The sequence below is a fragment of the Triticum urartu genome, chromosome 3 (genome assembly GCF_003073215.2).
Source record: "Triticum urartu cultivar G1812 chromosome 3, Tu2.1, whole genome shotgun sequence".
NCBI classification, from domain to species: Eukaryota; Viridiplantae; Streptophyta; class Magnoliopsida; order Poales; family Poaceae; genus Triticum; species Triticum urartu.
Window position 1 is genome coordinate 671,470,234 of NC_053024.1, and position 17,397 is coordinate 671,487,630.

The 17,397-nt window shown below is 46.7% G+C and overlaps 1 protein-coding gene across 1 annotated transcript; it reads left to right on the plus strand.

The window, feature by feature from the left end:
• Window positions 1-11,891: 11,891 nt before the first annotated feature.
• On the plus strand, window positions 11,892-12,560 carry LOC125549051 (defensin Tk-AMP-D1.1). The gene is made up of 2 exons (XM_048712547.1): window positions 11,892-12,053; window positions 12,170-12,560. The coding sequence occupies exons 1-2, from the start codon at window positions 11,999-12,001 to the stop codon at window positions 12,346-12,348; spliced, it is 234 nt and encodes a 77-aa protein (XP_048568504.1). The 5' UTR covers window positions 11,892-11,998; the 3' UTR covers window positions 12,349-12,560.
• Window positions 12,561-17,397: the final 4,837 nt, after the last annotated feature.

The window sequence follows — 17,397 nt, forward strand, 5'->3', positions numbered from 1 at the left end:
CTCACACATTGCATGATTAGGATCTAATTAAATTGTGGGATGGGAAGTAGATGAGGTAGTACCTATTACCTGTTTATTATCAAACCTTTGGGAGTTACTTCTACGTTTGCTTATTATGCCATGCTATGCTAGTAGACGTGGATTGGGTGAGTGAAATCCATGACAGATGTGAGATTGTTAATTAATGGTTTATCTAAGGTGGCAACTTAAACACACATCTGGGTGGATTGAGGCACCTGGGTATTCCAGGACTTGCCTGTTTTCTTTTGGACCGCCACCCAGGCTCAAAGGGATCATGAGACTATTCATACTAGAAACTTCCGTGTGCAGCCATAAGCTATTATGGGCTCTAGCATAGTTGACTAAGTCGTGCGAACTCTTATAGTGGTAGACTAGCAGATGTAGGGGTTGTAGGTGGTACGGTCTACCCATCGTAAGGTGCTAGCACTTCTGAAAGACTATGTCTCGGTCATCCGTCTTCTCAAACACCCTGTAGTGCGAGAAACCAAATGGAGGCGATCGAGTCTTGTGGGGAGAAGTGCGCAAACCTCTGCAGAGTGTAATAAACTAATCATGATTAGTCGTGTCCCCGGTTATGGACATCTTGAGTATCTAGTACTTGGATTATCATGTGAATCTCATCATGTTACTCTAAATTAATTTTGTTGGGTTATGTTTAACGATGATGCTTAATTGGGATTGAGGATGCTGTCAACCATTCTCAATGTTTAACAACCACCATGATAGTAATTAAATTTATTCCTTTGAAGTAGGGAAAAATTGGCTTTACGCAAAACTGTAACCATAGAGCTTTCCACCAGCCAAATATGCATATAGTATAGCTGTTTCATTTCATTACTCTCTATGTGTTACCTTGCCAGCATATTCCATGTGCTGACCCATTTTCGGGCTGCAACGTTAATGTTGCAGACTTTTCAGACGACTATTAAGGAGTTTTTAGGTCGTGGTCCTATACTCAGTGATGTCGTTGGAGTTGATGGACTCACTTATCTTCCAAACCTTCCGCTGTTATCGTTATTAGATGGCCTTAAGCCATACTTATTGTAATAAGTTCTCTTTTGAGACACTCGATGTAATAAGTGTGTGATTGCTACTCTGCTATAAATCCTCCGAGTACTGTGTGGTGTCAGCATTACTGATCCAGGGATGACACCGGAGCACAGAGATCGGACTGTTTGAGGTCTGGTCGCTACACCAAACTAAACCGATAATTCGAAGAGACTTGCAAAGATATCAAATCATGCATATAAGAATTCAGAGAAGAACCAAATAATATTCATAGATAATCTTGTTCATAAACCCACAATTCATCGGATCTCGGCAAACACACCGCAAAAGAGTATTACATCAAATAGATCTCCAAGAACATCGAGGAGAACTTTGTATTGAGAATCAAAGAGAGAGAAGAAGCCATCTAGCTAATAACTATGGACCCGAAGGTCTGTGGTAAACTACTCACGCTTCATCGGAGAGGCTATGGTGTTGATGTAGAAGCCCTCCGTGATCGATTCCCCCTCCGGCAGATCGCCGAAAGAGGCCCCAAGATGGGATCTCACAGGCACAGAAGGTTGCGGCGGTGGAAAAGTGGTATCGTGGCTCTCTGCGGTCGATCTAGGGTATAAGAGTATATATAGGCAAAAGGAGTACGTCGGTGGAACTACGTGGGGCCTGATATGTCCATTTTGCATCATGCTTTTATATCGATATTTATTGCATTATGGGCTGTTATTACACATTATGTCACAATACTTATGCCTATTTTCTCTTATTTTACAAGGTTTGCACGAAGAGGGAGAATGCCGGCAGCTGGAATTCTGGGCTGGAAAAGGACCAAATATTAGAGACCTATTCAGCACAACTCCAAAAGTCCTGAAACTCCATGGAAGTCAGTTTTAAAATATATAAAAAATATTGGGCGAAGAAAGCACCAGAGGGGGCCACCCACCATCCACGAGGGTGGGGGCGCACCCTACCCCCTAGGCGTGCCCCCTGTCTCATGGGCCCCCTGGCAGGCCTCCGGTGACCATCTTTTGCTATATGAAGTCTTTCGCCCTGGAAAAAATCAGAAGGAAGCTTTCGGGATGAAGAGCCACCGTCTCGAGGCATAACCTTGGCGGAACCAATCTAGGGCTCCGGCGGAGCTGTTATGCCAGGGAAACATCCCTCCGGGAGGGGGAAATCATCACCATCGTCATCACCATCGATCCTCTCATCGGGAGGGGGTCAATCTCCATCAACATCTTCACCAGCACCATCTCATCTCAAACCCTAGTTCATCTCTTGTATCCAATCTTTGTCTCAAAACCTCAGATTGGTACTTGTGGGCTGCTAGTAGTGTTGATTACTCCTTGTAGTTGATGCTTGTTTGTTTATTTAGTAGAAGATCATATGTTCAGATCCTTTATGCATATTAATACCCCTCTGATTATGAACATGAATATGATTTTTGAGTAGTTATGTTTGTTCCTGAGGACATGGGAGAAGTCTTGCTATAAGTAGTCATGTAAATTTGACATTCGTTCGATACTTTGATGAGATGTATGTTGTCTCTCCTCTAGTGGTGTCATGTGAACGTCGACTACATGACACTTCACCATTATTTGGGCCTAGGGGAAGGCATTGGGAAGTAATAAGTAGATGATGGGTTGCTAGAGTGACAGAAGCTTAAACCCTAGTTTATGTGTTGCTTCGTAAGGAGATGATTGGGATCCATATGTTTCATGCTATGGTTAATTAGGTTTACCTTAATACTTCTTTTGTAGTTGCGGATGCTTGCAAGAGGTGTTAATCATAAGTGGGATGCTTGTCCAAGTAAGGGCAGTACCCAAGAACCGGTCCACCCACATATCAAATTGTCAAAGTAACAAACACGAATGATATGAGTGTGATGAAAACTAGCTTGACGATAATTCCCATGTGTCCTCGGGGGCGCTTTCCTTTATATAAGAGTTTGTCCAGGCTTGTCCTTTGCTACAAAAAGGATTGGGCCACCTTGATGCACCTTGTTTACTTTTATTACTTGTTACCCGTTACGAATTACGTACCTTATCACAAAACTATCTGTTATCGATAATTCCAGTGCTGGCAGTGAATACCTTACTGAAAACTGCTTGTCATTTCCTTCTACTCCTCGTTGGGTTCGACACTCTTACTTATCGAAAGGACTACAGTAGATCCCCTATACTTGCGGGTCATCAGGGCCCACGAGGGTGGGGGCGTGCCTATCCCCCTGGGCGCACCCTCCTGCCTCGTGGCCACCTCGTGGAGTTCCAGACTCCGAGTCCAAATCTTCTGGATTTATTTTGGTCCAAGAAAGATCATCGCGAAGGTTTCATTCCGTTTGGACTCTGTTTGGTATTCCTTTTCTGCGAAACTCTAAAATAGGCAAAAAAACAGAAACTGGCACTGGGCCTCCAGTTAATAGGTTAGTCCCAAAAATAATATAAAATAGCATATTAAAGCCCATTAAACATCCAAAACAGATAATGTAATAGCATGGAACTATAAAAAAGTATAGATACGTTGGAGACGTATCATATCAGCCCTCACTTTCCTTTGCTTTAAGTCTATAATTACCCGCAGGCATAAAAATACACAATTCACTTCAAGAGGCAAAAGTTTGATTCCTATGCTCCTTGTGGGATGGTACATTTACTTCAAAATGGCTACAACTAAACCTTGTGCACTTGCAGGCCATCAATATTTTTCTGGCACCGTTACCGGGGAGCTGAGCGCTTTTGGGCTTTGTCTTGAGTTTTGAATTATTTTGTGTTCTAATGGTTTTTGTGGATTGCAAGCCAACCATGGTCCTTACAAAAAAAATTTGTTAGGTAGGTGTGGAATTAGTAGTGAGGGAGTCCTGGATTAGGGGGTGTTCGGGTAGCCGGACTATACCTTCAGCCGGACTCCAGGACTATGAAGATACAAGATTGAAGACTTCGTCCCGTGTCCGGATGGGACTTTCCTTGGCGTGGAAGGCAAGCTTGGCGATGCGGATATTCAAGATATCCTACCATTGTAACCAACTTTGTGTAACCCTAACCCTCTCCGGTGTCTATATAAACTGGAGGGTTTTAGTCCGTAGGACAACTTCATCATACAACAATCATACCGTAGGCTAGCTTCTAGGGTTTAGCCTCCTTGATCTCGTGGTAGATCTACTCTTGTACTACCCATATCATCAATATTAATCAAGCAGGACGTAGGGTTTTACCTCCATCAAGAGGGCCCGAACCTGGGTAAAACATCGTGTTCCTTGCCTCCTGTTACCATCCGGCCTAGACGCACAGTTCGGGACCCCCTACCCGAGATCCGCCGGTTTTGACACCGACATTGGTGCTTTCATTGAGAGTTCCTCTGTCTCGTCGCTTTTAGGCCCGATGGCTCCTTCGGTCATCAACAACGATGCAGTCCAGGGTGAGACTTTTCTCCCCGGACAGATCTTCTTCTTCGGCGGCTTCGCACTGTGGGCCAATTCGCTTGGCCACCTTGAGCAGATCGAAAGCTACGCCCCTGGTCATCAGGTCAGGTTTGGAAGCCTAAACTACACGGCTGACATCCGCGGGGACTTGATCTTCGACGGATTCGAGCCACAGCCAAGCGCGCCGCACTGTCTCGATGGGCACGATATAGCTATGCCGCCGAACAACGCCTTGGAGGCCGCACACGCATCGGTTCCGATCGTTGATTCGGAGCCTACTGCGTCGATCGAGGATCAGCGGTTGGACGCTGCCTCAGGAGCTGTGATCTCAGAGGCGATCGAGCCGAACTCTAGCCCCGCACTCCGCATGGCCTGTGACTCTGAGGAGCCGGATTCCTCTCCGAACTCCGAGCCCCCCCGCGCCCCCGCCGATCGAATCCGATTGGGCGCCAATAATGGAGTTCACTGCCGCGGACATCTTTCAGCACTCGCCCTTCGGCGACATCCTAAATTCTCTAAAGTCTCTCTCTTTATCAGGAGAGCCCTGGCCGGACTACGGTCAGCAAGGTTGGGATACGGACGATGAGGAAATTCAAAACCCACCCACCACCCACTTCGTAGCCACTGTCGACGACTTAACCGACATGCTTGACTTCGACTCCGAAGACATCGACGGCATGGACGACGATGCAGGAGACGAGCAAGAACCAGCACATGTAGGGCGCTGGAAGGCCACCTCGTCATATGACATATATATGATGGACACTCCAAAGGATGGAGATGGCGATGGAACAGCAGGGGACGATACCTCTAAGAAACAGCCCAAGCACCGGCGTCAGCGGCGCCGCTCTAAATCCCGCCAAAGCAAAAACGGTGATTCCGGCACGGGAGATAATACTACTCCGGATAGCGCCGAAGAACACCCCCTCCAACAAGATTCAGCACAGGAGGACAGAGAAGCCAGCCCTCATGAGAGGGCGGCGGACCAAGAGGTTGAGGACGATAATTATATGCCTCCCTCCGAAGACGAGGCAAGCCTCGACGACAACGAGTTCGCCGTGCCAGAGGATCCCGCCGAACAAGAGCGTTTTAAACGCAGGCTTATGGCCACGGCAAGCAGCCTCAAGAAAAGGCAGTAACAGCTTAGAGCTGATCAGGATTTGCTAGCGGACAGATGGGCTGAAGTCCTTGCGGCCGAAGAGTATGAACTCGAACGCCCCTCCAAGAGTTACCCAAAGCGCAGGCTGCTACCCTGACTAGAGGAGGAAGCACTTACATCACCAGCGCATGACATGGCCGACCGGCCACCTCGTGGCCGCGACAGAGAGGCCTCTTGGCCCTCCACTCAAGCCATGCCCCGACGCCGCATCAAGCATACTAAGGCACGGGAAAATTCGCCCGACCTGCATGACATACTGGAGGACAAGGCAAGGCAAACAAGATCGATCTACGGATCGCGCAGGCGCCCCGTGGCATGTGACGGTGATCGTCACTCCGGATACAATAAATCCGGCCGGGCCGAACTCAACAGACAAAACTCCCTCGAGTTGCGTCGTGATATAGCCCAATACAGAGGCGCCGCACACCCACTATGCTTCACAGATGAAGTAATGGATCATAAAATCTCTGAGGGCTTCAAACCCGTAAACATCGAATCGTACGATGGCACAAGAGATCCTGCGGTATGGATCGAGGATTACCTCCTTCATATCCACATGGCCCGCGGTGATGATCTACACGCCATCAAATACCTCCCACTCAAACTTAAGGGACCGGCCCGGCATTGGCTTAACAGCTTGCCAGCAGACTCAATCGGTTCTTGGGAGGACCTGAAAGCCGCATTCCTTGACAACTTCCAGGGCACTTATGTGCGACCACCGGACGCCGATGACCTAAGCCACATAATTCAGCAGCCAGAGGAATCGGCCAGGCAATTCTGGACACGGTTCCTAACAAAGAAAAACTAGATAGTCGACTGTCCGGACGCAGAGGCCTTAGCGGCCTTCAAGCATAATATCCGTGACGAGTGGCTTGCCCGGCACCTGGGACAGGAAAAGCCGAAATCTATGGCAGCCCTCACGACACTCATGACCCGCTTTTGCGCGGGAGAAGACAGCTGGCTAGCTCGCAGCAACAATTTAACCAAGAACCTTGGTAATTCGAATACCAAGGACAAAAGCGACAGGTCGCGTCGGAAAAAAAAAGGCCGCGTTAACAGCGACAGCAACGAGGATACGACAGTTAATACCGGATTCCGAGGCTACAAATCCGGTCAACGAAAAAATCCATTCAAAAGAAATACTCAGGGCCTGTCCAGTTTGGACCGAATACTCGACCGCTTGTGCCAGATACATGGCACCCCCGAAAAGCCAGCCAATCACACCAACAGGGACTGTTGGATGTTCAAGCAGGCAGGCAAGTTAAGAGCCGAAAACAAAGACAAGGGGCTGCGTAGCGACAACGAGGAGGAGCCCAGGTCGCCGAACAACAGTGGACAGAAGGGATTTCCCCCGCAAGTGCGGACGGTGAACATGATATACGCAACCCACATCCCCAAGAGGGAGCGGAAGCGTGCGTTACGGGACGTATATGCGATGGAGCCAGTCGCCCCAAAGTTCAACCCATGGTCCTCCTGCCCGATCACCTTTGATCGAAGGGACCACCCCACTAGCATCCGTCATGGCGGCTTCGCCGCATTGGTTCTAGACCCAATCATTGACGGATTTCATCTCACAAGAGTCCTCATGGACGGCGGCAGCAGCCTGAACCTACTTTACCAGGATACAGTGCGAAAAATGGGCATAGATCCCTCGAGGATCAAGCCCACCAAAACGACCTTTAAAGGCGTCATACCAGGTGTAGAAGCCAACTGTACAGGCTCAGTCGCACTGGAAGTGGTCTTTGGATCTCCGGATAACTTCCGAAGCGAGGAGTTAATCTTCGACATAGTCTCGTTCCGTAGTGGCTATCACGCACTGCTCGAGCGAACCGCATTCGCAAAATTCAACGCGGTACCGCACTATGCATACCTCAAGCTCAAGATGCCAGGCCCTAGAGGAGTAATCACGGTCAATGGGAACACTGAACGCTCCCTCCAAACGGAGGAGCACATAGCAGCGCTCGCAGCAGAAATACAAAGCAGCCTCTCTAGGCAGTTCTCCAGTTCAACCTTCAAAAGGCCGAACACTGCCAAGCGCGCCCGGAGTACCCTACAACAAGATTGCCTGGCACGTTCTGAGCTAGCGTAGCAATGCGGCCCCAACCCTAGCCCTCGTGATATAGCGAAACCAGTGCTTCACGTACATAACTACGCTCTTGAAATACCATGGGCACAGGGGAAGGGGCACTATCACGGCACGCCCGAAATACGGCCTAAACCGCACCAGGGGCTGCCGGATTCCTCTTTTTTTCTTTTTTCTCTTACTCTCAGGACTCCATACTTCGGATGACCCATTCGGCAATTCAACTGCCGCACAAACGATGCAAGATCCAGAAAAGCAGACAAGCCACGCCGCATTATGGAACTCCCAGGTGGTCTCTATTGCGAGCAGTATACCTGTTTTTTAATACAATTCCGCGGCCTGCCCCTGGCCAGGACATGTTAAATAGTCCAATTTCTTTTGCTTATCGCACTATTTGTATCATTCCGCTTTCATAGCAGCCTTTCTATAAACAATGCATAGCTTTTTGTCTATTTCTTACATTATCCTCTTTTTATATATATGTTTATAACATGTTGCATCCGTACACTGTGGTACGGCAAAAATATGCCAGGGGCTTCAGTACCCATCAATATGGCGTGAGAAGTCCGTACACTTTCACAAGTGCGGCACCCCGAACTTATAGCACTATATGCATCGGCTCCGAATCATGATTTGGGTCAATAGTTGGGTTTGCCCGGCTCCTATGTTTTGGTGCCTTACGTTCCGCTATATCGGCTAAGGTAGCACTAGGAGAACTATTGCGATTGTGCCCCAGTTAAGCTGGGCTGAGCACCTCAGTAGAGAAAGCTAAAACTGACTGTCATGATGAGGCGAGAGACCGGTCGCTGTTCGAGAGGTTTTTCGAGTCCTTAAAGACTTATGCCGCTTCGAGCGAGGAACCGGCTTTGTCCGGCCAAGGCGTGGATAGCGCCCCGAACTCGGTCTTCCGAATACTAGGGGCTTCGCCGAAATTTAAAATTATAGAGTTCTATGGCTAAGTGAGAGTGTTCAAGCATTATAGTCCGATTGCCTTGTTCGTTGTGCTGAGCGCCTCCCTCGACAAACCCAATCATGGGAAAAAGAGCGCTCAGGTTTATCCCGAACACCCCAGCACTAGTGGCATGAGGGCAGAAGCCGACGACTGGCCATCTCTCAATTTTTTGATAAACGGCTGCACAGAAAGTAATATTTTAAATTCAACAAGCATTGCTCAGCGCATATGAACAAGTTTTCAGCGCACAGGATAACACGAGCGAGTTCATTCAAAAATTACATCTTTGGTACATTCATCCGCCATAAGGCGGGCACCAGCCAGAACATCCTTGTAATAGTTCTCGGGCTTGCGATGCTCCTTCCCTGGCGGCGGCCCGTCCCTCACAAGCTTCTCACCATCCAGCTTACCCCAGTGCACCTTTGCACGGGCAAGGGCCCTACGGGCACCTTCGATGCAGACGGAGCGTTTGATGACCTCGAGCCTTGGACAAGCCTCCACCAGCCACCGCACCAGTCCGAAGTAGCTCCCAGGCAGGGCCTCTCCAGGCCACAGCCGAACTATGAAGCCCTGCAGGGCTTGTTCGGCCGCCTTGTGAAGCTCGACCAGCTGCTTCAGCTGGTCGCTCAAGGGCACAGGGTGTCCGGCCTCAGCGTACTGAGACCAGAACACCTTCTCCGTCGAGCTGCCTTCCTCGACTCGGTAGAATGCGGCGGCATCGGATACACTGCGGGGAAGATCTGCGAATGCCCCTGGAGAGCTCCGGATTCGGGTAAGTAACAAGTAGCTTACTTTTATATGTCTGCTTTGCATAGAGAATGCCTTACCCGCCGCTATCTTTTTCACCGCATCCAATTCCTGGAGGGCCTTCTGGGCTTCGGCCTTGGCAGATTCGGCAGTTTTAAGGGCCGCAGCAAGCTCGGAAGCTCGCGTCTTCGAGTCGAACTCCAAACTCTCATGTTTTTTCATGAGAGCCTGAAGCTCTTGCTGCACCCTGCCGACCTGCGCCTCAAATTTCTCCCGCTCGGTACGCTCCGTGGCCGCTTTCTTCTCGGCCTCAGACAGCGCCTGCTTGAGGGTCACCACCTCAGTTGTGGCCCCTACAACAAGCAGGGTACTCCTGTCATTTTTTGCAATTGCGTCTTCTTATAGGCATTTTTTCTATAAGGTATCTCTTACCTTCTTTCTCCTCGAGCTGCCGTTTGGCAAGGCCGAGCTCTTGCTCGGTCCGCTCGAGGCCCTGCTTCAGGGCACCCACCTCCGCAGTCAGTGCGGTGGTGGCCAGCAGCGAAGCCTGCATACGTATATTGACTTCTTTTTAGTTAGACTCCTGCGATATATAATAGATCCTCTATTCGGCTTTTCTTTCCGAACGCCAAACAGAGCATCAGGGGCTACTGTCTATGCGGTGATATTTTTATATATTTTTTACTTACCTCGAAGCCTGTTAGAAGGTTAGCACAAGCTTCAGTCAGTCTGCTTTTGGCGGACCGAACCTTCTGGACCACCGTACTCATGATGGTACGGTGCTCCTCATCGATGGAGGCGCCCTTAAGCACCTCCAGCAGATTGTCCGGCGCCTCCGGTTGGACGGAGGACGCCGGCTCAATAGGCTTGCTCCTCTTGGCAGGAGTTCGCCTGCCGCGGTCCGGAACCGTTGATGATTCCGGCGCGGTGTCCGGCTTAAAGCCGGACTTGGAGCCCTGGGGGGTCTTGTCCCCTTTACTCCTGGAGTCCGGAAGGTCGCCTCGCGGTTCCTCCTGGACCACCTCCTCTTGCCCCGGAGCTTGTCGCGACGCCACTCCGGCGTCATCCGCAGCGCAGGGGGAGGCAGCGGGCGGAACTGAATTCACGTCCGAGGAATCCAGGAAGCCGCTCGACGACTCGTCGAGCCCGTCCTTGGGCGGGCTGCATGATGATATTCGACATTAGGGAAAGCTGCGCAACAAAAGGAATATCATGAGTTATTCTGGTATCCGAACACTTACAATTTCGCCGGACGCTTGGTCCTGTCCGGCCACTCCTCTTCGTCCTCGTCAGTGTCAGGAGCGTAGTCCGGCGGAGGGGTTTTCCTCTTCTTGGACCCTTCGACCTCCCCTACTGGGGCGGCCTTCCTCTTCTTTCCTCCCCCCGCTAGAGGGGGAGAGGTCTCTTCTTCCTCCTCCTCGTCTTCACGGGAGGAGTGCGTCTCGGACTCATCAGACGACGAGTCCGACACCACCATATGCCGGGATCTCTTTCGAGTCCCCGTGGCCTTCTTCTTCTTGGCCTTCTTCTCCGGCACCACATAAGGTGCCGGAACCAGCAGCTTCACTAGGAGAGCAGGGGCTGAATCTTCGGGCAAGGGAGTCGGACAGTTAATCTATTATATGTCTATGTATGTGCACGCGTTGATCTGCGAGTGCTGGTCCTCGGAGATTGCATGAATGAATAAGGGGAATCACATCATCTTGTGAGTGAGATCTGTTCCCTGCTTTGTGAGATCATCGATCAATAATTTTTATGTGGTGTCCATCTGATGATTGATGGCCAAAGAGATGATTGAAGGATCGATGGCTCCTCCATCGGATCGGTTCGGTTCTCCGTTAATTCCATCGATTTGCTTCGGCCTCTCTCAAGCTTTCTCTAGCTTGCGTCAACCCATTTCTTTTAGATGTTCTTGCATCCTTCAATCCAACAGTCATTAGTGAGAACCTTTCCAGTGCCAGATGTGCTCCGTAGATGTTTTTGCATCCTCTTCATCGCCTCTTGACCTTGACGCAAACCTTTCCAGTGCCAGGTGTGCTCCGTAGGGCGACCAGCCCACCATTAGTGAGAACATGAGAACATGACGAGTGCTGCAGCATGCAAAACCCAACAACACCATTCGACACCCAAACGGCCAAACCTTGCCACCAGAACTTGCAGGGCACTTGAATCCATCTTGCAACCATAACCGAGTGTCTAGTACGTACAGTGGCTGATATGTGGACAAGAGATGACCACCTTTTCCACTTTCACGTGTCCTTTTACAGCCTTTAATTGTGTGTTTCCACAAGTTTGTCACACTGCCATACAAAAATTGTGTGTTTCTATCTTCACATGTCAGTTACACTATCATACAAAAAATGGTTTGCTTAGCGTGTCCATTTTCACATTGTCAGTTACACTACCTGACAAAAATCTATTTGCTTAGCCTGGAAGGCTGGAAGCAGCACAAAATTAATGCCAAGAAAATAGAAGCAATGTACGCTGCCAAACGGGAAATACTCCTATATAACAAGCCCCCCTCCCCTCTCCTCTACACCCATCTACCATAGAACCCAGCTCCAAGGCTTTCACATTCTACCATACAATCCTCTTCATCCTTCACAAGGAACCGCCATGGGTCTGTCCGCGAAGGTCTTCGTGGTCCTCCTGCTGCTTCTCGTCGCCACGGGTATGCTATGTGCATGCCTACCGTCAAAATTATTTGAGATAACTGATGATCTACTTCTGCTAAAATTGCGTGAGATGACGACTGATCTGCATGCTTTGTTGATTTTGGTGGTGCAGAGGAGCAGGGGGGATCGGTGCAGGTGGCTCTGGCGAGGGATTGCGAGTCGGATAGCCACAAGTTCCATGGGGCGTGCTTCAGCGACACCAACTGCGCGAACGTCTGCCAGACCGAGGGCTTCACCGCCGGCAAGTGCGTCGGCGTCCAGCGCCACTGCCACTGCACCAAGGACTGCTAGATGCCTTGCCTAGATGGCCCTGGCTACTTTGTTCTCGCGTACTGGATGCATGATTCCCTGTGTGTGATATTAGCTGAACGATAGTAGATCTATATATCTATGTGTGTATGCGTGTGTTGATTTGCGAGCGCTAGTCGTCAGAGATTTCATGAATGAATAAAGGGAATCGCATCATCTTATGAGTAAGATCCGTTCCCCGCTTTGTGAGATCATCGATCAATAATTTTTATGTGGTGTCCATCTGATGATTGATGGCCAAAGAGAGGGAAAGGAAGACTCCTCCATCAGTTCGGTTCGGTTCTCCGTGAATTCGATCGATTTGCTTCAGCCTCTCTCAAGCTTGCTCTTGCTTGCGTCAAACCATTTCTTTTAGATGTTCTTGCATCCATCAATCCATCGGTTCCCTGCTTTGTCGAACTATGTTATATCCATATACGTACCATTGAACCTTCCAGAATCCCCCTATTTTACTAGTCTTCGGAAACGGACTCTTAAGGCTTGAATTCTCTAAAGCCGGGCAAACGCCTCCTTTCTAAAAAAAAATTCCATCAACGTATTAGTCATCGTCATCATCATTGCTGCTATTTTCAGACCACTGCAAACAGCAGAGCTAGAAACGGCATGACCGGGAGTTTGATTCGAGCTCTATATCTATCTATTCTGTCTATCTATATCTATTTATTTTATTAGGTCTATTATCTACTAATAAAGCGAGTGCATTTCTCCGATTTATTTATTCATTCACCGTGTAGTAGTATTTTCTTCCGTACCTATCTTTTTGTCAATACTGGATGCACGATTCCGTGTGAGTATATATGTCTATGTGTGTATGCGTGCGTTGATCTGTGAGCGCTGGTCGTCGGAGATTGCATGAATGAATCAAGAGAATCACATCTTCTTTGAGGAACATTTGCTTCCTGCTGTGCGAAATTTGATCATCGTCCATGAATGGGACCAGTTAGAGGTAAGTTACTGGAAATAAAATTTGGGTCCGTTAGTTTTTTTTTCATGCGACGAAGTGTGATGTGCCCTGTGCGTGCGTGCGTGAGGGTGTGGCGTGCCGTGTGCCGTGTGCGTGCATTAGCTAGCTAGCTCCGACTGTATGCTCGTGAGCTAGCTAGCTTGGGTTGGCCCTGGTGTGCCGGAGCTAGCACGAACAGATCATAGCAGTAGAGCTAGCTATCATGAACATTATTTGTACATGGTGCATGTGTATCCTCTGGACTAATGTTTTTCCCACATCGCTGCAGATAGGACATGGTAATTTGAACAAAGGCAAACAAATTTCTTTGTAAGGAAAAAAGAATCATCGGAGTGGATTTACCTTAAAATAAACAAACACAAATTTAAAAAGAAAAATAATATGTGTAACATAACCTCTGGCCTTCTCATTGCCCCTATACTAATATACTAAAAAATGAAGTTTTTCAAAAAGGAATTAGTTAGTTGCATTGGCATTAGAAAATTTTTGCACACAGTTAATAAATAAATTGCACTATTTATAACATGAAACTATAAGCATACAGTATGAAATTCTGGCAAAAAAATCTAAGAAGGACTGATTTTTTTTTCTCACAGGTAAGAATGAATGAATTAATGGCATTGGTATTACCCCTAAAGAAAAAGTAAATGAACTATTCCCTCCGTTCCTAAATATTTGTCTTTTTAGATATTTCAACAAGTGACTACATACGGAGCGAAATGAGTGAATCTACACTCTAAAATATGTCTATATACATCCGTATGTGATAGTCCATTTGAGACCTCTAGAAAGACAAATATTTAGGAACGGAGGGAGTATAAATTAAAATAAAATCAAAATAATGAAGTTTATAAAAGGAATTAATGAATGACATTGCTTGCAAGAATAACCACGTAATAGTAAAATTTTCACCAAAAAGAATTTTTGCTAAGAAGGGATGAATTAGTGATGTTGGTACTACCCTTAAAGAAAAAATAAAATAAAAACTAAAAAATGAAAATCATGAAGTTTTCTATGGAAGAATGAATTAGTGGCATTGGGATTATCCTTTAAGAAGAAAGAAAATGAAAAAAAAATAGACAAAAGTTGCACACAATTTACACATAAATTGCACCTTTTATATTATGGAAGAATAAGCATATAATAGTGGATTTTTTGTAAAACAAATGGAAGTTTCATAATAAGGAATAAATTAGTGACATTGGTATTACCATTAAAGAAATGAAGTTTTCAAAGAAATAATGAATTAGTGGCTTTGGTATTACGCTTTTGAAAATAAATAAATTCTGAAGAAAAACAAAATATATTGAGGTTTTCAAAGGAAGAATGAATTAGTGCCATTGGTATTACCTGTTAAGTACAAAGAAAATGAGAAAGAAATCTAAAAGAAATGATGACAAATTTTACACACAATATAAACACAAAAATATTATTTTTTAAATATGCAAGAATAAGCATATGATAGTAGATGTTTTTGCAAAAAAAAATCTAAGAAGAAACAACTTAGTGGCATCGGTATTATATTAAATAATAAATATAATAATATAATAACTATATCAAAATAACAAAAAATTTATTAGGAACAATGAATTAGTGGCATTAGTATTAATCTTTAAGAAGAAAGATAATGAAAAAAATTAAAACGAACTTCCACACAATTTTGCACTAAGATTGCACTTTCTGCACTATGCAAACAACAATCATATAATGTTGTAATTTTCTGACATACTGTATACTATTTTTTTCTATATTTACACCAACCCAACATCTCACAAATACCCACAAAGAAAATAAAAAAACCAGCTAATAAAGTAAAAAAATAGAAACACATAAAAACAGGAAAACATTAAAAACACAAAAGCGGAGAGGGGATGGCTGGGTGGCACATGTAATGGGTTTCAGCCCAGTAAAAAATTGACTGGCCCAAATATGTGGTCGGTCAAAACAAACTGCTCAAAGAATAGACTAGAAACAAAAACACTGATCTCAAAGCAGAACTCAACCGTCAAAAATGACTGACCCAAAATATATTTTCAGGCGATTTCAAAGTGTACATGAATAAAGAGATGTCGTGTTTCGTCGGACCCTTGTACAGTAGTACTGACATACTTGGCACACATGCATCCACGCAGCCAATGCGAACAATAATTTTTATGTGGTGTCCGAGAGACTTGGTAAATCCGGCTCTATATATGTCCGCGGACGTGTTTGATCATGCCCGCGGACGCAGTCGAATCGCTTTTCATATGTCCTGCCTAGTAGTTACATACCATAAATTCGGATCTCAAATACATGCAAATCCATACACGTTATTATTACACGTAAATAACAAATGTTAGTATTGAAAATACATAGTTCTTATATAAATTTATAAGTGCACCTCAAATATTAGCTTTTTGTTTTTCAATATGGGTCTACATATGCTCCACAAGGTCACTGGATAGTTGCGCGTGCACCCGATAATCTCAAAGATTTTGATGCATCTGCAAAAATTTCATAAGCCGATTTGCAACTTGGTCCTTCGAGATTTGGAATTGTTCTACGCGCGCTTCAAATCATTGGTTTGGGCTATCCATCACCCTTGTTCTCGACAATTATATTGTGCAGAATAACACAACATGTCATCAGCTGCCACAAGGTTTCTAATACCCACATCATTGCAGCTCCACGAACAATTCCCCAACGAGGTTGAAGCACTTCAAATGCCCTGTCCACATCCTTCCTAGCTGCTTCCTGCATTAGTGCAAAGTGGCTTTTGTTTGTTGCCTTGTGGTTCGGATATGGTCTTCACAAATGTCGCCTACCGAGGATAGATGTCATCGGCAAGATAGTACCCTATGTTGTAGCCGTAACTGTTGTCAGTGTAGTTGCACTACGGCAATTCCCTATTACAAAGCCTTATGAACATGAGAGGTCGTTGAAGCACATTGATGTCGTTGTGAAAACCTGGGATTTCAAAGAAAGCATGCCAAATCGCCGCTGCTTCCAGTATGATGGTGGTCTCTTTAGGATGACCTTGGTACATTCCACGCAAATATTTGGGGTAGTTCTTTCATTGTCAATGCATGCAATCAATTGATTCGAGCATACCTAACATCTTGCCTCTCCAATAGCCAACAACTTTTCTGTGTCCTGCACATCTGGTTCTCTCAGATACTCTGCCCCAAACACCTGCACCATGGTGCGGGCAAACCTCACAATAGCCTTCAGGCATGTGCTCTCCCCATCCGGACCATCTCACCAACGGCATCGGCGGTAGTACCAAGTGCAAGTATCCTCAGCGCAGACGTGCATTTCTGCTTAGCGGAGAAAAAAAGTTGTCCGCATCACGCAATCCCTAGTGAGCTTGAAGTAGTCATTGTGTGCCTCCACTCCCTCCACAAAGTGGAAAACAATGGTTTGCACATACGAGAAAACGGCGACGAAACCATGTATCATCACGAAAAGCTGGGTCCGGATCAAAGTAATCCTTGTAGAGTAGCCCTGCTCAAAAGACCCTATCTCGATTAATAACTCACCCATTGATTAAGGAATATGCTCCACATGCCGGTCTATTTCCTTTTGCATGCTCATGTGCATGACCATGTCCACTTTTTCGTCTGAATCTGAAAAATCAAAGAACTCATTTCCAATCATTTTATCTAGCTCTGCGGGTCCATACTCCTCCTCTGATGAAGCATCAGAATCCATCATTTTCCCTACGAATAAATTACAAAATACCTGATCGGACAATGTGTCGAACACATAGAGGGAAATTTGCATCCCGGAAGTTGCCGGACATACCGCGGCGGCTTATGGGCTGGTGACGACGTGTGCGGCGGCAAGAATAGATGAGAAGACTGTAGTGCCGATGCTGGTGGCACTGAGGCTCGGAACAACAACAGAGGAGCGAGTGACGGCGGAGCTACGAGAAGGTCGGGGCAGACGAGGAAGAACAGAGAAGAGTAGCAAATGGAATCGATAGGTCGAGGAGTGGTTTTGGTGCAATTTGTGATGGGTTTGAACTGTCGGGCCCGGCGTGGCGGCCGGACCGGGCCACCCCATACCCGCCCTGGATTTGGGCTAGA

Excerpts from the sequence above, each read along its gene's own strand:
- LOC125549051 (XM_048712547.1), top strand. The coding sequence starts at position 11,999 with ATGGGTCTGTCCGCGAAGGTCTTCGTGGTCCTCCTGCTGCTTCTCGTC. Across the intron at positions 12,054-12,169 it reads GCTGCTTCTCGTCGCCACGG|AGGAGCAGGGGGGATCGGTG; the intron begins GTATGCTATGTG and ends TTGGTGGTGCAG.